Source organism: Marmota marmota, unplaced genomic scaffold, assembly GCF_001458135.2.
Source record: "Marmota marmota marmota unplaced genomic scaffold, marMar, whole genome shotgun sequence".
Taxonomy (NCBI): Eukaryota; Metazoa; Chordata; class Mammalia; order Rodentia; family Sciuridae; genus Marmota; species Marmota marmota.
The window spans coordinates 55,810,529-55,836,489 of NW_025999900.1; the positions used below are offsets into that span (position 1 = coordinate 55,810,529).

General features: G+C 55.2%; 1 protein-coding gene across 10 annotated transcripts in view; it reads right to left on the minus strand.

Moving 5' to 3' along the window:
• Window positions 1–964: 964 nt before the first annotated feature.
• Ttc7b (tetratricopeptide repeat domain 7B) overlaps window positions 965–25,961 on the minus strand; it is a 213,979-nt gene continuing 188,982 nt past the window's right edge. For 8 of the 10 annotated variants that reach the window (XM_048799179.1, XM_048799178.1, XM_048799184.1 and 5 more), the window contains one exon: window positions 965–1,952. In XM_048799179.1, the coding sequence (XP_048655136.1) occupies window positions 1,612–1,952 (341 nt within the window). In that variant the 3' untranslated portion in view covers window positions 965–1,611. Of the gene's footprint in view, window positions 1,953–15,654; window positions 15,802–16,114; window positions 16,213–23,300; window positions 23,309–25,961 lie in introns of those variants that run through there. The other 2 variants (XM_048799181.1, XM_048799180.1) reach the window with 2 other exon arrangements.

Consider the following 25,961-nt stretch of genomic DNA (forward strand, 5'->3'; position numbering starts at 1 on the left):
AGTTCGGGGACAGTACTTCCCGGCATTTCTCAGACACCTTCTACAGGTGAGCGAAAGAGCGAGCCCAGGTGCCTGTAAAGATCTTGGGCTCCAGGGCCGCAGTGGTGACCCTGGGCCCAGGGTCTATCTCATTTTCTCTGAGTTGGCACTATTCTCAGGCAGCACCCTGCCCCCATGCCAAATGGCCCCCAGATGGTATCTCTTAGAACACCAAATCTAGCAGAGAGAGGCCTTTCCCCCATAACTAAAGTCCGGGGGGGGGGGGGGTTCTTTTACTGACCTTGCCCAAACCTGCAGCAGTCACTGGAACTGGAGGCTATCCAAGCCAGGCCCTGTCCATCCCTGAGCCCTGCGGGTGGTTCTTCTGCGGGAGTCGGGCATTGGAGGGAAGGGCGCCAGGCGGGCTGATGGGCACAGATGCCAAGGCAAAGGCCTGGCCTGCAGGAGGCAGGAAGGCTGCTGCAGGCCCAGCCTGACCTCTGAGGTTGAAGTCCAGGGGGGAAGAGCGAGAGCTTTCCTTGTAGCGCCCAATCCACTGCAGGATGCTGCCTGGCCAAGCCTGGGTCACGGGCTCCAGTCTCAACCCGCTTCCAGGCAACATGGGGCGAGTTGGGAAGGGTGAATTCCAAACCAAAAGCAGCTGTTCCAAGAGGAGGTCTGCATACTGAGGACACAGGAGACTGTACTAAGAGGATCCTCTGACTACAAGTGAGGAGAGAGGCTTGGCTGGCCTCTGGCAGGGAGCAACAGAACCAGGCCCAGGCCGGACTCGGGGTGTGTCTCAGAGGCTGCTGTCTCAGGACCATCCCCAGGTAGCAGCCTACCCTGCTGCCTGCCTCCTGATGCCCGGGGGAGGGTGACGTGCCCAAAGCAGGCCTCAGGCACAGACGACTCTCCACCCCGGGAACTAAGTCACAACCCGACCTCCAGTCTAACAGCTTTTATGAAAGACATGAGCCATGGGTCCATTTAAAAATCATTTTTTTTTTTTATTAACATCATCTTCCCATTTAGCCAAGTGTCTGCCATGTATAAGGAATGTCGGTAAATATTCCATTTGAAGCTTCTTTGTACATATTTCCATCGATAAATAAACTCTGAATTCACATAAAAAAGTTAAACTTAAATAACTCATATTTCCTTCTCTTGTAACAGGCATATATTGGTAAAATATAAATATTCTTGGACTCAGGCTTTGTTCTAAGTGAGGAGAACAGTAATTCTTCACAGGGTACAATTATTGACAATAAACCGAGAAACCGCCAGCTGGTGTCCTGGCGTGGATGGGTGCTGAGGTGGGAACAGAGGATTCACATTTGGTTTCTGGGCTGCGGTGGCCGAGCAGAGGACAGACAGTTAGTTGTTTTCTTTACGGCTCTGATAAAAATAATCTGTTCTGCCACTGAGTTTCACCTTTGAATATACTCTTCTACATTTGCTGATTAACTCCATAATCATTTCACTTAAAACTCAGATGTCAGCTAACCAGATATGGCACATAATCCCTGCGAACCCCGCCAGAAGGTTCAGAGACTGTCACCAAGCTGGCAAAACAGCAGAGGAACGCGCAAGGAGCGAGCGGTGATGGGGTAGTTGGTGAGCTCGCTGTGGTCAGTGGAACATCCTCCGGGGCCTCGGAGCGGCAGAGCTAACCCCGGGCCACAGGGTGCTCCCCGGGCCCAGGCAGAGCGTCCTTGGCGTGCGAGGCAGCTCAGTGAGGCAGGGCCTGCTCAGAGCACGCGGGGGATGATGGTGAAGGGCACGGCCGGGCTGCTGGCCTCCAGCTCCAGGGCCGTCAGGAAGCACTCGGTGGCCGCAGCATCGTTGCCCTGAGCTTGGAGGACCTCGCCCAGCCCGTTCCACACCTCGTGGGCTGTCGAGTTCACCTGCACCGCGTCCCGGAGGATCTTCTCTGCCAGGCTGTAGCGGCCCAGCTGGTGAAGGATCAGCGCCTGCCAGAGGCAGAGAGACACACAGACAGACAGTCAGACAGGTCAGGCAGCTCTGGGCACCTATTTGTTCCTTCCGTTTTCAGTAGTTCACGGAGGTGGGAATGTCACTCCAGTCGGCTGTGAACACAGTAACTTCTCAAGGAATCCCTGTCTCAGGGCAATAGTCAAAGCAGTGGCTTGGACCCCGTGGAGCTGCTGGAGTTTAGCCATCTTTGACCAAAGAGGCAGCTTCCTGTGGTTCATCTGCAAACTACAACCAGGAACGCACCAACTGCAAAGGCACTCTCTGTGCCGCCTCAGGGTGCCTACGGGCCACGTCCCAGCACCCACCAGCCTGATGGAAGGCTATCTTCACCTTTTGGGCTTTGACCTAAAGAAATGTCATTGGGGCCACGGCTGTCAGGTGATGATGACACACTTCTTAAAGCTATTCACAGCCTCTTGCCCTAACCAAGCCCTTGGGTTCCACGTCCCCAGCTTGCCCCATCTGGGCCCTGCACAGCTGTGGCCCTACACAATTCCAGTTAGGGTGTGTTTGTATGGGCCCCAGAAATCTGGTCACACCGTCCCCCCTCGGCCTGTCCAGAGCAGTGCATTCGTACACTTCCACCCAAGGGCTACGCTGTGGGGAGGGAGCTGAGGTCAGAGCAGCGTCTTCGCTGTTAGACCTCTCATGGCCACGAACACCTGCCCAGAACGCGCTCTGTCTTCTTTTAGATCAGTGGATTTCAAGTCTTTTTAATAGTTCTGGGAAAATTTGGCAAAATGAAATCTCACTGAGAAAACACATAGTTTTGTGGATAAACAAGACACAGCTGAACTGTTCCAGGTGAAGGGCAAAGGGCAGGGAGCCCCGTGTCCCCCAGGGCTCCCACAGTGGCCCTTGATGGCCATTTGAAGATTCTCCCTTGGGGCCAAATTTCTCCAAAGTGGCCATTACTGGGTGAAAGGTCAGACTCTTTCTGGGGTTCTCCAAATACGCGTGGCTCTGTGGGAAGGCTCGCCTCCCAGCCAGACTCTGTGGTGGCCTGCTCCTTTCAGTGTGGCTCTTCTTTGTACTAATGTCACCAATGCAACACCTGCTCCTGTTGAAATCTACGTTTCTTTAGCAACCATCGAGGTTTGCTTTCCCAGGCCTCCTATGAGAGCCTTCTATAAGACTCCCCTTCACTCAGTAGCATAACTTTCTAGCCTCTGATGTCCCGCAGCCCCGGGGATGGAACCCAGGGCCTCACGCCTGCCAGGCAAGCTCTGTACTACTGAGTTTTATTCCCGGTCCTTTTTAAACTTGGCATCCTGTGGCCTCAGCTTCCCGAGGAGCTGAGATTACAGGAGGGTATCATTGCATGCCTGATTTTGAGCTTTCTAGAATCCAAGGTATTTTAAATCAAACATTGATGATTGAGGACTTTTTTACGGTCACTTCAAAGCTTAGTAAGTTTTCCTTTGAAAGATCTGACATGTGATCAGACTATTTTTTAAACATTTATTTTTTAGTTGTAGTTGGACATAATACCTTTATTTTATTTTTATGACATTTTATTTTATGTGCTGAGGATCGAACCCAGTGCCTCACACATGCTAGGTGAGCTCTACCCCTGAGCCACAACCCAGCCTTGATTCTGAAACGCTCTGGCAGAAGATATGCATTTCTGCCCCTGGACTGAGCTCCACCAGGCCCTTCTGCCCACCCGTCACACTGGCAGTACTGCCTCTGCCACCCAGTGAGTTGCGACAGGAAATGGGGCCATGCTCCCGTCACTCTGAGTCAATCCTCTTGCCTCTTATATATCTCCTGACTGCCTTGTCCTGTACCACTCCAGGTGAATGCTGAAACCCCTTTGTTCCTTCCTTTGGGATCACACTGGTCTTGCCTGGCATTTGGGTGTGTGGACACCCGACACCTTCCAGGCTAGTCTTTCCACCAGGAATGTGACATGGCTGCTGGTCCTTCAACGTCAACCTAGACCTCCCTCTAAGTTTGGCCCTTCTCTTAGGTGGGGCATGCCAAGTCCCCACAAGGCCAGTCCAGACTGCTCTCCAGCCTGGGCTTCGCCATCCGTCTCTTGGAAGCAGGATGGCCGGTGCACTGACATGAACAAGGTGCCTGCCAGCCCCAGGCTACGCCCGAGCCACAGGCCACGTGGCACGTGTGCAGGGGGCAGGTGGGCTTGCCCTGGAAACACATGTCTGAGACAAGCTCTGTGCTTGTAGGGCACCTCCAGTGGGCAGCATCCAGGCCCAGAGGGCAGCGTCCAGGCCCAGAGGGCAGCGTCCAGGCCCAGAGGGCTCTTTGGGCTGACTTCCCACCAGAGCCAAGAAAAGTAACCTGACTTCCAAGAATCACCCAGACCTAAGACCAGCTGGGAGCTCGTGGCCAGTGGGATGCCAGCCAAGGGGACACACATCCCCAGGGCAGTGTGAGCCCGAGGGTGGTCCTCTACTCAGAGGTGGAGGAGTGGGCCACAGGTCTAAGAAGAAGAGAGTTCAGGAAGCTGCTCGAGGGAAAGTGGAGGAGGAAGACGCAGAAGGAGGGGGAGGAGAGGGAGCAGGAGCCAGACCCTGCAGAGGACGCGTCCCAGTCTGCACAGGGTTTCCTCCAGCCCTCTCCATCCATCTTAGAGGACAAGGGAACTGGCGCAAGAATAGGCAGATGCTCAGCTTGGGCTGGGCTTTGTATCAGGAGGAGAACCCACACGGCCACAGTCTTGACAGCTGATGTTTCCCCAGTGTTGGTGACACATTGAGCACTATCTTAAGTGCATTTGATTCCCAGGGGACCCAAAGCCATTTCACATGGGTATGGCTAGGACCCGTGTGCAGCAGGATGCGAGGGCTGCTCCCCCTGCCTCGAGAGCCCAGTGGTAGCCCCTGGCCTGGGCTCCCAGTGCCCCAACCCCTACTTTGCAGGTAGGCTCCTGCAGAACCTGCTTCTCCAAACTCCTAGGGCCTGCCTGGGTCCTCTGTGTGGAGTGGCAAATAATCCTGCCATTGTCCAAGATAGGGGTCTCCCTGCCCTGAGGGGCAGCCAGACATGACAGGAGATCACCTGCCCAGGATGCATTCAGCAAGACTCCTGCTCCTGCTGCTTCCTTCTAGGGGAGGGCCTCAGCCTCGCCTCGCCTAGAACATTCCAGTGTAGCCCAAGGAGATGGAAGCAGGTGGGGACTTGTACAGTGGGGCTGAGCAGCAGAGTGAGGGTTAAGATAGGGGTTCGCATCCCCCAGGGGGTTCCACGGGCTCTCCTGCCAGGAGGCCCCCTGTATGCTTCTGGCAAGAGTGACGGGGACCTCGGCATGGTGTAAGGCAGAGGTGTGCTTGCTCACTTAGCTGCACTCGGTGTGGCCAGACCCTGCTGCTGTCTCCCTCTGTGGGAAACCCCTCGCTGTCAGGCACCATGTGGGCACCTGACTTGGCTCCTCTCCTATTGCCTTAAGTGCAAGGAGGCAGCATTCAGAGGCCATGTTCTTGCCCAAGGTCCCTGGGCCAATGGACAGTCTGCCCACCAGACTGGGCTGCCCTTAGGCCTTGTGAAGAGAGGCTAAGGTCTCTCTGCAGGTTCTCAGGCCACATCTGTGTCAGTCAGGTTTTCATTGCTGAGACCAAAATACCTGAACAGAACAACTTAGAGCAGAAGAGCTTGTTTCGAGCTCAGTGTCAGAGGTCCGGGCTGACTTCATTATTCTGGGCCCCGAGGAGGGGCCGAACATGGCAGAAAGGGGTGGGGGAAGAAGGGATGATCAGATCATGGCAACCAGGAAGCAGAGACAGAGGGGGAGGAGCCAGGGGCGGAATGTATAATCCCCAAAGGCAGGCGTCCAGTGACCCACTTCCTCCAGCCAGGCCCCCCTGCCTACAGTTACCACCCAGTGATCCATTCAGTGATTAATCCACCAAATGGACCAACCCTCTCATTAGGTCACGTCTCTCATGATCTGATCCTTTCATCTCCCGCACGAACACAGGGGCTTTTGGGGGACATGTCTATCCAAACCCTAGCAATACCCTGGTGCCCTCAGGCAATAACCCAGTTGCATCCGGGCAACAGCCAAGGGCAGCAGCGCTCTCCCCTTTCATTTCTCTGACCACTAATGGTCCATTTGATTGCTCCTCACGACTGGGAAGTGGCTCCTCTGGAGGCACCGCTTTTCTCTGGCTTAGGCCTGCATCCTGATGTTCACTCTTGACCAGGAGGGCTCCTTGCCTCTCTCTGGTGGCTCAAAGGCTGGCTGAAATATTAAGGTTTGGGGTGGCTGCAGGTGCCACAGGACTGGGGTGTCCTGTTAGGCAGAAAGTGGACCTGCCAGGTGTGGAGGCCCGAGGGTGCTGCTCTCGGCAGCTGCGACTGTCTCTACCCTGCCGGGGTGGGGCAGAGTCTAGCAGCCCCTGACTGTGGGTGCTCCAGGGTACAGGGCAGGGGCATGTCTACCCACCCTCCAAATTCCCACCGAGCACCAGCCCAGTGGACTCATTGGACCATCAGCCTTGGCCCTGGGCCTCTGAACTTCTGCGGCTCTTCAGCCTCCAGAGACCTGACTGTTCCTCAGGGAGGAGCAGGCTGCCATTCCTGATGCCTGGAGGTTTTCCAAGCAATCTGTTTAGCGGGATTAATTCCCAAAGCTGGAGCCGCTCAGGGAGGCAGCACAGACCTGCTGGGGCAGCTTGGCACAGGAACGAAAAACAGGCCTCTCCCCAGTGCCGCAGGAGCAGCGTGGAGATCAGTCACTCCGCGGGATCAAGCAGGGCAGATGCCAGCTGGGGTCTGAGCTGTTGCTCGGGGCCAGTGTTGTAAGAAAATTGGCCAGAGGAGGACTGGGACCTAGATGTGTCAGAAGTGACATGCCACCCACATCCCCATGCAGCCAACAGGCCTTCTTGCCCTGCCCCAGCCCAACTCCTCCACTGGAGAGTGGATATCCTTGCTGAACGCACACGCCCTGGCTCCTCTCGTCTCCAAAGACCAGGGGCCTCCCTCTGAGGCTGACTGAACTCTCTTTGCCAGTGCGACCCGACCTCCTCCGGGTTCTGCCAGGCTAGCTGCCAGTGACACACTGCTGAGTCCCTTGAGCTCTGAGCACTGCCAGCCTGGCTATCCCTGCTGGAGCCCCAGTCCTCTGCGCAAAGCCCCAGGACTCCCCATTCCTCCAAGAGCCCAAGACACTGCTCCTGCCTTGGGCAGCCCTACCCTGGGGCACGTGGCTCCTGCTCCCAGCCGCCACCTGGCAGGAAGAGATTCTGATGACGTATTTCATGACCGCATGACCTGCCTCTCATGGCATCTGCATTGGAATTGACAAAAACCTCCAGGAGATGGCCCAGACACCCTCACCCAGGTCAAGGAGAAGCTGCTACTGCAGACCTCATTTCACAGACAAGACGACCTGGGTAAGGCCTCTGTGAAGTGAGACTTGAACCCGTGACGCTCATGCGTGTGGCCTCTGCACCTCCTGCAGAGGGTGCGGAGACCAGCTCCCACCTTCCCAGCCCTGGTGTCTGCGCCAGCTGGGGCTGCCCCAGGAGAAGGGGAAGCTCAGGGCTCACGTGCTAGTCCCTCTTGTAGACACAGTGGAGACAGTTCCCCAAGCTTGTAATTATTGTAATCAGGTGTTTTGTACAAATAAAATCTTGGTGATACACCAAATTGGAAATAAGGGATTAAATTAAACCTGTTATTTCAAATCAGACAGAATGGACTTGGACTTGGCTAGCATGATGGCAGCTAGCATCTTCTTCATGCCCGGTACTTGCTGCGCCAGGACTAAACACCTGGCCAAGTGCCCAGGGAGCCGGCAGGAGCCCTGGAGCCCCGGGATGTCAGAGGCAGCAGCAGGCGGCCTGGCCATTCTCTGAGTCAGAGACCCACAGGGCCAAAGCCCCTTTGGGAGATCTTGGACCTCCCCCTGGCCAGCTGAGTGCTGGCTTTGTCACGGCCCACTGCTTGTACCTTGAGGGACACAGGAAGATGATGTCCCTGAAAAAGAAGCTACTGGGGAAGAGAAGTCCTGGGGCTCAGCGCTGGTGGGAGTCACCACTCTGGGTGGCTTCTGCTTTTTCCCACGCATAGTGTTGTGGAAATCAAGCCTCTGGTGCAAGAATGGAGGCGACCCACTCGCCAGTGCTCTCTGTGCCAGGGCCTGGGTGCAGCAGTGAGCCGCCCACCTCGGCAGCTGCCTTGCTTATGCAGAGGCTGGGAGGCCACAGCAAGGCCGAGGACGGGGAGGAAGGCTGACGTCAGGGTGGGACTTAGACAACTTTTGTCTCAGATTTAGGTCAGAAACTCCACCATGACACCACTGCAGGGTGGGGGATGCGGTGTTAAGGTGGTGTGGGCAGGTGGCTTCTCCAAACACACAAATAGACCGGGGGACAAAGGCATGGACCCGCCACTCACATTAGCCTCTAGAGCGCACAGGGTTCTCATCCATGTGTGGAGGGTTTCACTGGCTGCAAGGCGTCCTCCCAACTATCCTGTGTGACAGGTGCTGTGCTAATGACAATGCCTCATCTCCGGCTTTGCTGTGAGCGCCCGGAGGCAGGGCTGAGGGAGCCTGGTCATCTCTGTACCTCTGGGCCTGACACTGAGCAGGTGGCTGGTAATCAGGGCAGAAAGAACAAATGAGCAGGCCCTGAAAACGTAAGCGACAATAATACCATTTAAATCCATGTTGCCTGTGTGCAGGCGCCAGCCCTGGGCCTGTGCTCTGGCTGGCACGACTGGCCTTGGGGAGGGTGAGGGGGGCCTTGGAGAGGGTGAGGAGGCCTAGGCACCCAGGGCCTTCCCAGGGCAGGACCTGGGGCACAGCTGGGGCCACTGGAGCCCCACCAGGATTCCCCAGACCTTTGGACAAAGGTGATGATGTAGCAGCTAAAGGAAAGCCTGCCTTCCAGCTTTTACCTTCTAGGCTGGGGCTAAAGGGGCTCTGTGAGCCCTGGCTGCTGTGGGTGACATGGGTCAGAGGAACCCTCTGCACCCCAGAGGAAAGACTCGGTGTTGTCCGAGAGCAGAGGGGCGCTGGGCCTTCGGGGGCCCATGCTCTGCATTTCAGATGCTTCATCTGCAGGAGGAGGACAATGGCTCATGGGCAAGTGACAGGACCACATGAGGCGGTGTGTGAAGCTCCCAACGGCTGTCCTTAGTACTGGGACCAGAGTCCTTCTCGTTCCTGCTAGGACCTGAGGGGAAAGGGGGCCCTCCTGCAATGCCAGCAACTGGCCGACTCTCTGCTCCCTAAGAGCAGGGACTGTCTTAGCACATGCGGCACCAGGAGGGGGCCTGGCAGAGGGGGCTCTTGGGAACACTTGCTGGACAGATGGAGGGAAAGACGAGTGGGTGGCTGGGATGCCGTGGGTAGAGGTAACAGGGGGAGTGACATGGTCTGCTCCTCGTACTGTCCACTAGCAAGGCCCGGCAGTTCTGGCCTCAGGTCATCCTGTCCATGCCCCCGAGTCAGGCCAGCACACTCAGAGCCTCCTCTACTCCCAGGGAAGGCAGCGTGGCGTGGTGCCTGGGGAAGGTGCTGTTCCCGCGGAGCCCAGAGGGCTGCTACGGCCTCCCTTCGGCAGCTCTCACATGTCACACAGCCTCTGCTCCCCAAGAAAACCCCAGAACCCACCCGTGGTCATCTAGTCTGACGCTTTTTTTGCTGATGAGGAAACAGAGGGCCAAAGAGGATAAGAGTCTGCTCAGGGCCTTGTCCCCACTGGTCCCCGAGTGGGGCCAGAGGGCAGAGCCCCAGGGTTGGTGGAGCCAGGGGCAAGCGCCGAGGTTGTCTCTGCACACAGGGCTCCGCAGCTCTGGCACTGCCTGGACCCCAGCTGTCTGCTGCCTGTCCCCCCAGGGGCTGTGTGCCTGGCAAACTGAGTCGGTCCCCACAGGAGCTCCTCCCCGCCCTGAGGCCTGGTTTGGGCGTTTGCATTCTCAGAACACAAGCCTCAGCTGAGAGGACCCACCAAGCCATTGCTTTTGGGTATTTGCATTTCCTTTTCTGAGGACTCCATAGATCAGAGGAAAGGGAGGGTGTGTTTTCAAAAAATGTTTCTTTCAAATCCGAACATAAATAGCAAACCAGTGTCACTCTGAGAGACCACAGGGAACAGGGCTTTGAAAGGCCTTCTGTGGAGCAGCTAACACAGCCTGGGGCTGCCCGGGCCTCCCGCCCTCCCCAGTGGCCTTTCTTCTCTCGAAAGCAAAAGAGAGGCCATCAGTTTGGGGCATAAACATATTGTGGCTGCAGCTGCTAACCCACCTGCTTTCCACCAGTGCCTCAAGAGGGAACAGGGAGCACCACCTGGGGGTGTACGGGAAGGGGCTGCTGGCTTCTCCCCCTGGATTCCAGCAGCCCCATGAGCCCTGCTCTCTAAACTGGGCTCTGTTTTGGGTTTTGTTTGTTCTGAGAGTTTGCTAGGGGGACAAGCGCATGTCTGGGCCAACAGTGCCAGCCTAGAAAGCCTCCCTCCAGGCCAGGAGCTCCCGGGGCCCAGGTCCCAGGTGTGCGGCAAAGGCGAGCACGTCCTGACCTACCCCACACGGCTCACATCTCTGCCCAACAGACACCAGGGGGCCTCATTCTGTCTGGACAGGGCTGGGTTTTTCCTTTGGGTCACTTTACAGTTTTGATGCAGCTCCCCCAGAGGCCAACACCAGCCTTCACAACCACCTTGTGCTGCCCAAGATGCAGGGGCAGTGGCACCCAGTGTGCTTGCTCTCAGCTCCTCCTTAGGCACACGCACCTGCTGCGGCCGACACCCGGGAGCCTCCAGCCCCTCCGCTCTGCTCAAGGCCCTGGATGGGGACAGAGTGTTCATGAAGCCACTTAACCTTCAGAAGGACAAAGGCAGCTCCTGGGCTGCTCAGGGGAGCCTGGGCTGAAGGGCGGTTAGGAGGAGGCTTCGGGGACAAAGGACAGGAGAACGCCAGCTGACGTGGTGGCCGAGTCCTACTGCCCAAGGTCAGCTTGGATGCAGGAGCCTCTGCAGAAGCGAGGGCCCCAGGCTACACCCTTTCCCACGGAGGGGGATGGGACTCACGAAAACCAAATCTCCGGAACCGCTGTGGCCTCTGCCTCCACTGCCCAGGTCTCCCTGCTTGAATGTCAGAACCAAAACATACGCTCAAGCTGCTACAAGTCATTGAAACAAGTACCCAAGGCTGGGCTGCCAGTCAGACCTGGCACGAGCCTAAGGAACCAAACCAGGGGGTATGAGGCTTCTGGCCTGGGCCAGGGGGGCAGGGGCACGGCCCTCAGACCCCAAGGCTCTACCCACCAGGGTGAATTTGTACTCGCAGAGGACGGAAGCCCTCGCACCCCATCCGCTGCTGTGGAGGACCCCAGAGGGTCCCAGGGGAGGACGGGCATTGCTCACCGGGGACATCCGAGGGCTGCAGGAGCCACACTCTTGCGGGGCCTTTTCTAATCACGTGTTTTATTTGAAGAAATGGGCTTTGTGGGGAGCAGACCTTTCCAGCATCAGCTCTGAAGGAAAACTCAGAAGGAAACAACTGAAGTTTTCAAAGGATTCTCCTCTTTCTAAGGCAACAGCCAACCAGTTGTGGAAGCAGAAGTCCCCAGGGATGGGACAGGTGCTGGGGGCTCTGCCTCTGATGCACGAGTCTCTGCCGCGGTTCCGGACAGGAGGCCTCTTGCTACACTCTCCAGTGCGGGGAGCTCACTGCTTCCCCTGCAGCCCACGCCCAGTGGACCTTGTCATCGAAGCCCCACTCTGACGTTCTCGGGGTCTCCTGGAGTCATGTGGTGAAGCCCCTATCCCTTTCTACTGGATAGCCCCCCTTAAAGGAATCTTCTAGAACAGCTCTCCCTCCCTCCCTCTCTCCCTCCCCAGGGTTTCCACCCACTCTCTCTACCTCACTGAATTCTGCTACTTAACAGGCCCTTCAAAGGAGACCTCACTGTGGGTTCAGACAAAGGCATCATCAAGCCCCAGGAAAATGTATGGCTTTCACTCTTTTTTTTTTTTCTTTTCTTTTCTTTTTTTAGCATCTGACCTGCAGAATCTTTTAAAGCTGCTTTCTTCCAGGAAGGATTGGAATATTCTAGAAAAGCTTATTCTGCAATGAGCAGCACGCCGGAGTGACAGGCGGTTGGGACGTGAACACCAGCACTGAGGATGCGTCAGCTTGGCCATGAGCCCAAGGGCCCGTCCAGCCCCCAGTGCATCTCGCACAGACGTGCCCTGCACTTCCTCTGGCCTAATTTCTTTGAAACTGGGTGCTCAGCACTAGTGCTGAAATATCCATAGGCTGTGGTGGTGGCTGTTACAGAGCAGTCCCTGGGGGTCAGAGGGACATTCAGCAGAGGGACCACAGCCAGCCTGCCAGCAGCTTCCAAGTCCTACAGCCTCACTGCCTACCTCCTGCAGCAGGTGTCCAGGTGGTGGGGTGGGGCGCTTTCCCAAAAGGGCCAGCATCCTTATTTTATAGGGGCAAATAGAGGCCCTGAGTGGGGCAGGGACGGCCATCTTTCAGTATCTGTGGGGAGCCTGGTCTGGGATACTTCAAGTTCCATACATGAATACCATGGGCAGTGCTGGCCCGTCACCTGTGCACATCCTTCTGGATACTTCAGATTTCTCCAGGCCACTCATAATGCCTGATACAATGCAAGTGTCTGTAAGTAGTCATCACACTGATTTAGTTAGGAAATAATGACAAGAAAAACTGCACGTTTAGAATAAATGCAATTTTTCCCCAGATATTGACCTGTGGATGGCTGTGTCTGTGGCTGGGGAAGCTGTGGCTACTGAGGGCTGATCATACCCTGCCAAGATCACAGAAGTGAGCTGTGGAAGAGCACCTGGGTGCCTGTGCTCTCAGGATGGGGCCCAGCTCACTCTGCTATGGCCAAGGTTTCTAGCTGCCCCTCCTTTCTACCAACAGGCACTGGGTGCCGTGGGTATCTCAGCACTGATGTGTGCTGGGGCCTCAGTGGCTCACACTGCCACAGGGGCCAGGCTCCCTGCCCTTTCAGAGGACACAGGTTGGGCACCAGAGGGTGCGTTTGCTGTGGATCTCGCCCACAGAGGCACCCTGAGCTGGCCAGGGCCTTCTCTGTTGTGTGCAGTGCCAGCATCTGCCTGTCGGCAGGAGGATAAGAGGACATTCCTACCTTCTCTAAACAAACGGGAAGGCAGGGGCTCAGGGCCAGGGCAGCCGGTTCTTGGCCAGAGCTCTGGAGCAAGTCCTCTGCCAACGTTCTGGGAGCAGCCATTGTTCCCTGGGCCTAATTCGTTGTGGAGCAGCTGCCCCTTGGTGTCACACCTGAGTGGTCTGAGGCCACCTCCCAGACAGGAGGTCTGGTGACAGTCAAACTCCCAATAACAGGTAACGAGGTGGGACCACATGTATTACTCCAACCCAGGGCCCCAGAGACCAGGCACCCTGTGTGCATCTGGAACTCAGCGGCCCTTTACTCACCCTTGGTGACATTGCTGGTCAGGGGAGAGGGGCAGCAATGACTTCAGTGGTGCAGGCTGACTTTACCTCAACAGCTGTTGGGCTCCTCTCTGACTTGGGTGTTGCAGACCAGTGAGGCCTCTGCTTTCTTCTTGGAATATCCCACACAGGTGGCCCAGGCTGCCCTGTGCTGGCCCTGGAGTGGAATCACTTGGCTGCCCTCAGTTGAGCACTTGGGTGCCAGGTGCTGCTGCAGTGGGGTCCATGGGGACCAGGCAGGGAGGGCCCTGGGGAATCCTGGTGCAGCCTGAGATGCGAAACTCACAAATTTAAGGAACACACTCACAGAGGCACTGATTGATGTGCTGACCTGAGAGTGTCAGGTCAGCAAGTCCCATGCAGTAGCAAAGGACAGTAGCAAAGGGATACCAGGTCCAAAGAACAGCCCAGGCTGGGTGGGCCCTGGTGGGGTTGGAGAAAGGTGTGGGATCCCAGCAAGGTGTGGGGATGGCGGGCATCCTCCCCATCCTGACGTGGTTCTTGGTGATATTCCAGGCTGAGCCTGCAGCCTCCCCGTCCTCAACTGCCATTTCAGTCATGTGCTTTGCTGCAATATCTGTGAGCTCAGAGGCTGGGCCTGAGTGTGGAAGTTGGTTGCCAGCTCCCGGGAGAGAGTGTGCTTTGGCCCTAGCGCTGTGGGACCTGCGCACTGCAGCGTGCTCTGTGGGTGCTGGCACGGCCGCTCCTGCTGGTACTTTTCCATCGGCAATAGACTCCTGCTGACTTATTTATACATCTCCCTGGTTGACTTATTTATTTATTTTTATCTACTTTCCCCAACAAGTTGGAGAACAGGCAGGGAGGCCTGGAAGTCAAGCACCTCCCCATGGCCCAAGCCATGCACAGAGTGGAAAGTTTGGTGCTAATTACGCCCCTGGGACTCTAGGACCCCTGTTGCTGCAGTGAGACGAGCAGGCCCAGGCAGAAGGCATGGCCATGGGCTCTGGGGGAGTGCTGGGTGGGCTCCCACAGGAGGTTCTCCATGGTCAGAGAATAGTTCACACGTAACCACTGTGGAGCTGTGCGGAGGGTCCTGTGGAGCTTCCTGGAGTCCCAGGACCCCAGCCCCATGCCTGTGGTCCAAGGCTGGAGTCCCTTTCCAATGACATTGATAGCCTCTGCTTCAACCTGTCCTTCAGTGAGGTGGGGAGGGAGGGGTGACCATTTGTCACCAACACTGAGAGCAAAAGCCTGTCCCTAGTAACCTCACAGAGAAGCCAGAAGTTGTGCCTTTCCTGGGGCAGGAGGGCAGGAGCCATCCCCTGGGGTGCACCCTGGGACCGCTCAGTGATCCACCATCAGCTGGCAGCCTCCTCCTCCTCAGCCTCCATTCTCCTAATCTAGAAAGTGAAGGGGCGGAGTTAATGGCCTCCAGCTGAGAACTCTAGGGCTGATGGGCTCTTTCTCTCAGTGGAGTGTTTTTGGAGCACCTAATACCCAGCCTGTCTGTTCCCCCAGGGCTTGAGCACAGTTGAGGTGGGGGGGAGCTTCTGAGAGGAGAGAGAGTCTGGAGCAACTTCCCAAGGAGGAGCAGAAGGTGTGTAAATGACTCCCAGCAAAACTGAGTGCAAACAGAAAGCAGCCCTGGCCCCGACCTCTGCACAGGGGGAGCAGGCAGCTCTGCTCCCATCTGCCTGGAGTGCAGCCACCCTGCAGGGTCACCAAGCAGGTCAGGACAACTCCTTAAGGGTGGCAGTGAGAACTGGTGGACTCACTGGGAATGCTGGGAGGCTGCAACAGGCAGCAGGGCCAGGAAGGAAGTCTGCTGGCTGGACTCAGAGAACAGAGCCCAGGTGACTCAGGTCACAATATGTCCTTGTTGGTTGAAAGTCTTTCCAGCCCCTGGCCCGTTCTTGGTATACTGTAGGCACATAATAGGTAACCAAGAGAGTGGGCGTCACCCCCAGCTAGACTCCAGCCACCCCTCCTGTTCAGCCCATGGTCCTCTATGTGCCTCCAGGCCCAGCCTGAAGGCAGCTGCCCCCGCCAGGCCCTGCTGGGCCCCTCAAGCAGCCTCTGGGCAATGCTCTGCTGCATTGGACTGTGGAGGGACAGTCCCAACAGCCCGCTGGAACCCGGACCCTGGGGTAACTCCCCACCTGCTATGCGTGCGGTCACACTGGTCACATCTGCCAGGATCTAGCATAAACTATCTTTCCATTTTTACACAAGAACAAACAGGCATGGGAAGATACTTTCCCAGGAAGGGAGGACAGTAATTGATAAGCCTTAGAGAAAGTTTTCTCCCACAGAAACATTTCAATAACCAGAGAACTCACAACCCAAGTCTGGGCAAGAGGGGCAGGGGGGCTCGCTGACAGCGCCCCATCTTCCTTGGCTGCTGCTCATCACAACGCATGCATTTCTGACGCAATAGCACTGGAGAAAGGGGAAAAAAACCAAAGAATAAAAAAAACCAAGACCAAAACCAAAAAGACACCCTGGCAGTTTTCTTGGAAATGGGATATTTCTGGTTTCCTCCCCCACCCCCCATTATTGAGCCTTGAACTCAGGGGCATTCTGCCACTGGGCTACATCTCTAGTCTTTTTAATTTTTGAGATCGGGCCTTGCTAATTGTTGAGGCTGGCCTTGAACATGCCTCCTTCTGCCCCAGTCTCTCAAGTCACTGGGACTATAGGCAACCAGCAGCAATAGGGACTGTCACTCCTGGAGATTTCATAAGCTTCCTCTCTAGAGCACCTGAAATCAGGCCCAGGGCTGCAGCAAGGACAAGACGAATAGGCTGTGGTCCATGGGGTCCCAGAGGGGAGTGGGTGACACCTGGTGAACTGCATGGTTGGGGGGCCAGAGAAGAGACCAACCCTACACTGTCTTCTCCTGTGCAGCTGAGCTCCTATCACTACCACTTCAGTGTGGAACAATCCAGCATGGAGACTGAAGTCATTTTCTCAAACACCCCCAGTTAGCTCTGAGGGGAGGAGCAGCAAGCTGCCCCCATCTGCAGAGGTGAAGGGTTGCTGAGTTAATAGGCACTAGCCCCTACCCTTTAATGGCTACAGTGACAGGGAGCAGCCCAGCCTTCTCAGAAGTCAAATGGCCCTGCAGGAAGCTCCAACCCAGGGCCTTGGGAGCTCAGACAATGAGGGGCTGTGCTGGAAACTGGAAAAATAAATGCAAGTGGCCACAAATGCGGCTCATGTGGTTACTGCTCAGGCTGTGGTAGACCTGGGCAAGGTGAGTGTGGTTCTCTGGGCCAGAGTGCCCTGCTATGGCACTGGCTGCCCCAGGATCTGTCCCCTGTAACCCCCCCTGGGCAGCCCATTCTCCCACTGGGACACTCTGCTGAAAAGGGAGCCCTTTTATTCCTAGAGAACAGGAAGGGGCACATCATATCAAATCTAGGGGCTCTGGGGATCTCTTCACTTCCTATGTGACACCAACGGAAAGGCCTGTCAGACTGCCAGCGGCGAGGTGAGGCTCCTGTGCAAGGCAAGTGCTCAGGACTCCAAGTGACCCGTGGAATGTTTACTTCTGCATTATAGAGGCTGAGTGGCACGCTGAGGTCATCCAAGTCATCACTGTATGATGGAGCTAGACTTCAAATGAGAATATTTCCTGCTCTGCTCCAAATTGTGCACTTCCCCACCACAGTGCCCATTCTGTCACTGCCTGGACAATTCCGACACAGCCCCTCTCTCCTGGGTCTCCTCCAGCCTGACTCAGGTGGAGGGCAGGCGAACCCCATGAAATCTGTGCTACAACACCCTCTGCCAGGGTCCTGAGTCAGGGCCACTGGGTGCTCCTCTCTGCCCATGGCCTCTGCTGTCCCCGACTCTCCTTTGCCTCCCTCCTTCAGAATAACACTTCTACCTAGACCAGTCCAGAGGAACATGTGCCAGAAAAGTGGCCTCCTAAGAGAAAAGAAGCCCTGCTCCGTGGTGCCTGCTGATTTCCGTGGTGTAATCCTCCCACCGTGGCTGGCTTGGCTGCCCACGTGAGTTTGCTGCAGTGGAGCTGGGGCGAGACAAGCCAGATGAGCTGGCCCCAGCAGGCACTGCACGTGCCTCGGAGCTGACGGGGGCTGAAGAGGCCCTGGCACTGGAGTAGAGGGCCCATGAAGGACATACAGGTGATTCTGGGCCATAAAGGGCACCGATTCCAGCACCTAAAGCACACTGTCATCTTTGTCATTTTGCCAGTCGAGAGGGGCCACACAAAAATACTGTTTTCTTGAGTGCTGAGGACATGGGGGGTACATTTTCTTTACCACGGGGCAACTCAACTAGCAGAGGTTTGGGGCTTCGTGCAAAGCTCCCTGGGAAATGGGGACAGGATGGGTCTTCTTCAGCCTCCACAGAGCTCCAGCAAGGAAGCCTTCGGAGCCTCACTTCCCTGCAGCCATTTCCTGGTAAATGGGGCCATGTCCCTGTCATGCTTGCTGGTGGGTACCTGGATGTTAAGAGTGGTGGCAGGGGGTGGCCGGAGGGGGCTGCTGTCGGCAAAAAAGCTGGCTTTCTCTAATCATTCCACAGGCAGAAGTGGATCTGCCACGTTTGTGGAAGATGCCAGGCAGCAGGTAAAAGAGTTTAACAGCTTGTGGGAGTTCTAATTAGGGAGCCAATTATAACTCGATTGACCTGCCTTGCTTTGAAAGGCCTGGAAAAATGCATATTGTCCTTAGGAAGAAGCAGATTTTGCTTCTGGTTTGTTCTGGGAGATCCCCGCAGGGATTGCTGGCTCGGGCTGTGGTTCCAGCCCCACGCATCTGTCTGGATCCCTTGGCCTAACACAGAGGATGAGAGAGATGCTGCAGGGACGCAGGGCCCTGTAGGGAGGGGCTGCTTTCTGCAGTGGGCCTGCTTTGCTTCTTCATTTATGAAGAAAGACAGAGCATCATGCACCAGAGGCTCCCCTGCGGGCCTGGGCCAGCAGTTTCTGCAGCATTTGGAAGGACACTGGCCAGCATTTCTATTATGAATCTAATCGAGGCTGACCTTTGGCAAGGCTGGGTTCCAGGCTGAGGGTATGTGTGTGGGTGCGTGCGCACATCCAGGATCCCTGCCAGTAACAGTCACTGTTGTTATAAACTTGGGGTCACCACCAACCCCTGGGGGACTGACAACTGGCAAAGAGCTGAGTTTCAAACAGACTCTTAGAGGGGCTGGTTCATATTTCTCCCAAGATCTAAGCCATGACAGTGGTCATTAGACAACACTGAAGTCCTGACTCATGCACGTGACCACACCTAGTTCTCTCTCAGCCCAGTGAGATGGTGCCACTGTCTCCATGCACTGAGGAAGGAACGGGAGGCCCAGAGAAGCCATGCTGCTTGCCAAGGGCCCAGGCTCTTTGTGTGGAGGCTGTTGCTCTAATTGAAGCCATTTCTGCTCCTGACACTTAGCCAAGGGTGACTTTGCTGACCGAGACCCTCCTCTGCACAGTGGCATAACCACTGCATGGGAACAGGGCCTCATATGGGCCACAACCCTAAACTGGTGGCAGGGTAGGGCTGTGGGAAGTAGGGCTTGTGAGTCTGGCAGAGCCTGATCCAAATCCTGGCCACAAAGGGATGGGGAGGGAGGGAGGAGAATCTGTCTACACCATCAGCAGCTCAATTTCCAAATGAGTCAAATTTCCTCCTGCTTCTTAAATGCTGGTGTTCCTTGAGGGCTGTCCTAGGCCATCTTTCTTCCTCTCTGGGGTTTACATCCCAGGTCCAGCTTCAGCTGTCATTTACTGGCCACAGTCCCTCCCCAAAGCCACTGTATCAGCCTAGTCACATGCAACTTACAGACCCGTCCAGGCACATGCACTGGGGCATCTCTGTGTAACTGACCAGGTCACCTACCTCAAGGTGGCCAGTGAGATCTGCCACCAGCCTCTTTCTTCTACCTGCTCCTCCTCCTGTGTCCCCTTACGTTGAGGAAGGCCTGAGAGCCAGCCTGAGCCTTAGTGACTGTCCTTAGTGACTTAGTTCCCAGTAACCTGCCCTCCACAGCAATCTCTCCAAAACACAAACCTGGTCACAGTGACCTTAGTTGTTTAAATTTGATCTTAAAAATCTCAAACCTGTAGAAAAGTAGAAAGGCTAATATAAAGAACACCTACTTACAAATATCTGAGTTTAACAACAGTTAACCTTCTTTGCATTGGTTTCATCTATTTTGGGGGCAAGGGTAGTATTTTTATGGTGAACTACAGGCATTGTGACATTTCACCCCTAAATTCTCTCTAAAAAATAATGAGGTTCTCTTATAACCACCCCAACACACCTCACCCAGCAGAAGCCTCACCGGCATCGGCTCCCTGCTCTGCATGCAGGTCTCCCTGGGTGTCCCACACATCCCCAGCAGCTGGCTTGCTATCAATTTAAACTCCATCTGTCCCTGACTTGTGGAAGAGTCTCACCTCTACTCAGCTGCCAAAACTCAGCCCACGGGTCATTCCTGTGAAACGGGGTCCCCAGCCCCACAAGCACAGGGCCCCGTGTGCCCTGCACAGCTGCCCGTCTGCCTTCTGATTTGCCTTGTACTCCCTTGTTGGTGTTTACATCTCCCCCTCCAGGTGGAGTGGCTGGGGAGCTCCTGCACACATCTTATCACTATCATCTCATTTAATTGGCACAAAACCTGCCAAGGGACTGGCATGCTGAATCAATGTGAGGAAGTGACTGACATGGGCCGGATGATGGCTGGCAGGCCAGGTGCTGGGCTGAGCCCTGTCCTCTTCACAAGGCTTTTGGGTGACTAACTAGTTGATGTTCTGAAAGGCTCCCAAAGAAATAATACCTGCAAACGTATTTTAAGAGATGGGTGTTATATAAACACCAACCAGATTAAAAAAAAGGATAGGACGCGCACTGGTGGAGGGAGGAGAGGGATCACGTGTCCATCCATGGGAGAACTTGGTGGGCAGTGCACAGCACCCGCAGAGGCTCTCCTTGGCTGGCAGCTCTCAAAGGCCTTCTCAAGGCTCCTGGAGACTGGGGCTTTTTGGGCTCTGGGGAAGCTCTCAGGTGTTGGTTTGCTCTATTTTCTCCTTTCCTAGGGGTTGGGGGGGCTGGTGTCAAGGCCTCAGGGAGCCAGATGAGGGGCAGGGTCTCCTCCAGTCCTGGCACCCTCTCACCAGCTGCTCTAGGAGGAGGACACTGTCATCTAACTCCACACAGGTCAGCAGCGCCCACGAGGGTACTTGCCAGGTGGTAAGAGGAGTGCGGGTGGGGCTCTGTGCCCAGGGCTGGAGCAGATTCAGAGTCTGTGCAGGGAGAGGGGCTGCCTTGGCTCCAGGTCAGGACCTCCCCGAGTCTGAGGGTTGAGATTTGGCAATTCCTGGTGCATTTGTCATTCCTTCCTCCAAAGCCACCCCTCAGCCCCACCTTCTGGCTTGTGAGTGGGCTCATAAATCCCTGAAGCTGGTGGTTCAGACACATTCCAGCTCTGCGCAGCAGGGAGAGGAAGAGGCAGGCGCAGGAAAGTGGCTTCATTCCAGCAGTGAGCCAGAGAAAGGGGCCCAGAGCCACTGCTTGAGATCCTGACCCCCGCGAGGGCGGGGAGGAAGCCTGTTTCCCCCTTCAGAGCAGGAGGCCAGGCTTCCTGGGGCCAGGATCTGCCCTGAAGCAGTTCAGAGAGCTGATCTCTTACCCAACCCCAGTCCCAGCTCCAGGAGACAGGCGCCACCCCATTCCACAGATGGAGAAAGGGGGCCTGAAGCCTTTAAGAGTGACAGATCAGGACTCCAGGTGTGGCTGCCACTAACTGCTTTGGCCCTTTCCTTGTCTGGCCTTCTCCATCTGTAAAAGGGGCCCTCAGAATAGAAGGTGCAGTGGCGCACACCTGTAATCCCAGCGGCTCAGGAGGCTGAGGCAGAAGGATCCTGAGTTCAAAGCCAGCCTCAGCAACTGTGAGGCGCTAAGCAACTCAGTGAGACCCTGTCTCTAAATAAAAATACAGAATAGGGCTGGAGATGGGCTCAGTGGTCGAGTGCCCCTGAGTTCAATCCCTGGTACCCCTGCCCCCGCCACAGGAGATGTGAATGCGATTCTAAATCTGCAATGGTACCTTCGACTGTCTGGTGAGAGTCAGGTCTGGAGGTTTCCATCTCCACCTGCCATTTTAGGCCCTCATCTGTGCTATGGGGAGAGACTTCTCCAGGCAGATGTCCTTCTTAAAGCTGTGGGACTAAGAGCTTTAAACTTGGCATGAAGGTCCAGACAACAGGGAGGCTAGACAAGGCTCTCAAAGAGCCTGTGAGCACTCAGCGGGGAGCCTCTGGGACCAGCCCAGCAACGGGAAAGTAACCCAGGCATGAGTGAGCTGGACCCTGCAAGCCCAGCAGGCCCAGAGTGCCACCTTCTCCTGGGGACAGCCTCCATTTGAGTTCAGAGGCAGGCATGTGGGGGAGGAATCACAGCAGCAGGGCTAAAATCCAGGGGGCCAAGGATGAGGAGGGGGAGTTCAGGACCATTATCTACTAAGAAAAAACCCAGAGAAGCGAAACTAATCACCAGACCCAGGCCAGGGGCAATAACTGTGCAAAGCAGGAAGGCAGAGAAGCCTAGATGTCAAATCACACTGGAATAATGGCACAGAATTTCTAAGAATAAATGCCTTGGACAGAAAATGTCAGATTTGAAAAAAAATTAGCTCATGATGACTAACGAGAAGCTGAACTGCGCTGCCCGCGGCTCATTATCCAGGTCTCCAAACGGAAAGTAGAAATAAACACAGAGTAGATGTTTTCCTTAAGGTGAAGGGAAGGAATTCCTGATGAGCTTCCATTTCAGAGCCTCCGCTGGGCCTGTGTCACTTCTGTGACTTCTCCTCGGTGAGAGCGGGGACCCCAATGCCAGCACCACAACAGCCGCTGCAGCGGTAGGAGGGATTCAAAGACCACACAGCTAGCGCATCTGTGGGAGTGTGCCTGTGCCCGGTGACAATCTGGGGGAGGGTGTAGGTGAGGGGGCACACAGGGGCCACATGACATAGAGCAGAAGCTCTCCTGGCCCAGAGGATATTCCTTTTGCTTCAAAGAGGACGCATATGCCCAACAGCCAGAAAATGTTACATACCTGAAATATGGTTTCAAGAGGATCTTAAGACATGGCGTATGTCATCAGAAACTCAATTACCAGCCCCCCCATTATTCTGACACCTCCCTCTTTGGACCTCCCCACTGGCTTCACACCTCTGACCTTGGCATTGGCAGGCTTGCTTTTGGGTGGGTTACTGCTTCTGCTGCCATCTGCCCCCAAAGACAGGTTGGTAGCACCCTGTAATCCCAGTTAAGACAGTGTGGGTGTCCCCATCTTCCCCAGAGAAGCACCTGCTAAGCCAGAAGTTACCACTGAGCCAAGGTGGGGCTGCTTGCCTCCAGAAAAGCAGAGGACTCTGCCCTGGACGCCACACTCACAATCCATGGGGGGAACCACTTTACGAAGGGCTGAGGCTGTGTCCTAAGTCACCATCCAGGGGCAAGACAAGACCCAGGATATGACAGAACTCTACTACTTCACAAGTCAGCTGACCCAAGGGCGCAGGGCTTGGACTGGCTTTTTATTTTCAAACATAAAATGATATTTAATGATATCTGTATGACAAGTGGGGTAAAGGACCAGCAGTCCTGGGCTAGGTGACAAGCTCCCTCTTCCATTCCCCAGCACATCAAGGGCTGAGACTGTCCCTTCCTCGGTTATCTGTACTCATAGGACACGGGCAAAGAACTCTGGTCTATAGGGCTCTCTGGGCAGAAGAAAGCCTGCTGCTGCGAATGCTCAGTCCTGATTCCCTCAACATCTGCCACCTTACCATGTCTGACCTGGTGGCCTTGGGAGGGTGGTCACTGCCCCCATCCAGGACCCTCTAGCAGAGGGCTGTCCCCCCAACCTTGTCTCCCACTTGGCTCCTGGAGCAGGTGCTACAGATCAGCCTGGGGCTCTAGCTGTCCAAGTACACCTGGTCGGAGCTGCCTTATAGCCCAGCAGCTCCTCTCTAGATCCAGCTGCAAAGCACCAACATCCTGCTGTACCAGAAGGTTCTATCAATTAGCCCTGACTTAGCCTCTGTGGTCTCATGTGTTGAGAGCCACAGCCGAAGGGGCCCCAGCAAACTTCCAGCTGCCGGCTGATGATTGGCTCACAGCGGCCCCAGCAACATCTAGCTGATTGGCTCCTCTGCGGTGATGCTCATTGGGCTGTTTCCCTGCCCTTTCAGACCACGGAGCTGCTCATTGGGGGACTTTTTTTGGCTCCGCCCACGTGACCCAGCCAATCGGCCTCAAGAGCAGGAGGATTGTGGGAGGTGGAGAGAAGCTTGTGGGGAGAGAGAGGCTTGTGGAAAGCCGGTGGTGGCAGTTGAGGCTCTGAGGGTTTTTCCTGAGAGGCTGTTTTGTTTGGCGTGTGTGGTTATAAAAATAAAGTTAGTTTCTTTTGACAAGTGGCTCCTGATTGTGCCCAGCCAGACTGCGGCACTCATGTGAAACCATGTGGCTACATTCTCCAGTCTTGCCTCAAAGTCATTTCCTGTGACCGTGGTCAGAAATGATTGTGCCCAGGCCAAACCAGCAAACACCCAGGGCCCTCTGCACAAAGAAATTATAAACCTGTTTGTTTAAAAATAGCACATTCTAGTGGCATCTGAGCAAAACCTACTGAAGGGCAACAGCACCCAAAGCTCTGGGCCTCATCTGTGATAGGGGAATGATGCCTGTCAAGTCGTCACTCCCAAGTTGTCACTCCCTGTTGCCCCCACACCTGTCTCATAGGCCACTGTGCTCCTCAGGACAGGGCCCTCCTCTCAGGGGACTTCCTGTCCAGAAAGACACATCCATGAACAGGGGGCTCAAGAAGTCCTTCAAGAGACAGAGTCAAACGCTGAGGGTCCAGAGGGCTTCTCAGAGGAGGTGACAGTTGAGCGGGGGCCCTCCAGATCGAGGAAAGACCCCCACATTGGCCATGGGGAGAGTCCTCCCTTCTTCAGCAGCCGGGTCTGGCAGGCAGAAGGCTGAAGGCCCAGCTTAGCTTCCCTCAGACCAGCCAGAAAAGTCCCTACTTGAGAACCAGTCACACCAGCCAGGCCTCTGTCCAGTCCCTCAATAAGCTGGGTCACAGGCTGGACAGACAGACAGCAAGCAACACTTAACAGGCAAATGCTCTGGCCAACCACCAGCCACGACAGGCTCTCATGTCAGCCCCTCCCACCAGTGAAGTGTGGTCAGGGGAGCAGGGACAGGGACAGGCTCAGAAAGGAGATGCCTTCCTCACTGTCAAACAGATACAGAGGAGCTTCCATCAGGGCGTGACCCGAATTACAGAGGATGACAGGAAGGGTCGTAGCTGATATCTATGGAGTGTACACACCCTGTATTAGCTCACTGAATCCACACAATAGCACCGTGGGGGGCACAGTTGTGATCCCCATCTTACTTTGAGAAACAGAAGCACAGAGGGATTAAGGGATTCACCTCAGGTCTTGGAGTTAGGAAGTGGAAGCTGGACTTGAACCCACAGCACCACACTCTCAGCCTCTGCCTTCCTGTCACTGAGGCTCTCCACTCCTAAGTGACTACCATCTTCTTGCCTGGTTTCCTTCTAACCTATCATGTGACCTAGGGTAGGTCACTAAAAGCAGTTTTCCCCATTAGTGAATTTGAAATTCCCCATTTCACCAAATATTGGCACAGGAGCTTCACATTTCATTAGAGAGAAAAAAGTTACATACAGGCCACGTATTAACCGTGGAAAAGCCTGCTAGGTGTCAAAGCAGTCACCATGCAGTGCTCGGTTCCAAAAAGGGAGGGTGGACCGAAGAGCAACGACCTCTACCTCCCATGGAGCCTCTTCCCTGCGAGTGTTGACCCTGGTTAGACTGAGCCGTGACGGTACAGGAATCAGGACCTGGTGCCTGTCAAAGAGTGCTACTGGCAAGCTGGCCACAGCACAAGGGAGGACATCTAGACATTTGATAAGCCTTTCATCAGAGAAAGAAAGTTGCTCTTAATCTTGAAAGCATTTTTTTTTCTTTAAATTCTGAAAGAAAATAAGATACAATTAATAGACTATGGTCAAGTTTTGCTTTCTGTCAATCATTCTTTCTACATATGGAAAGAAAAAGCTGAAACCTTGGATGAAAAAGACCTGTTTCTAAAGATCAGCTGTGAAAGGGAAAGGGAAGGATATTTGAATCCTTTTTTGTTGTTGTTGTTTGTTTTTTTGGGATTAAACCCAGGAGTGCTTAACCACTGTGCCACATCCCCAGCCATTTTTATATTTTATATAGACACAGGGGGTCACTGGGTCGCTTAGGGCCTCGCTAAATTGCTGAGGCTGGCTTTGAACTTGCCATCCTCCTGCCTCAGCTTCCCAAGCTGCTGGGATTACAGGGGTGTGCCACAGTACCCAGCCAGAATTAATCTACCTGTACCCAGGTTTTACCCAGAGTTACAAGATGGACCAGAGGCATCTCTTCAAGGGAAAACCAGGGAGGTGCGGGCATGCAGCCCTGGGCTGCCTGACTCTGTGCTGGGTCCCCTCACTCAGCTACGTATCAGTCAGTCAGAGGCGGTGACAAGGCCGCCAGTCCCT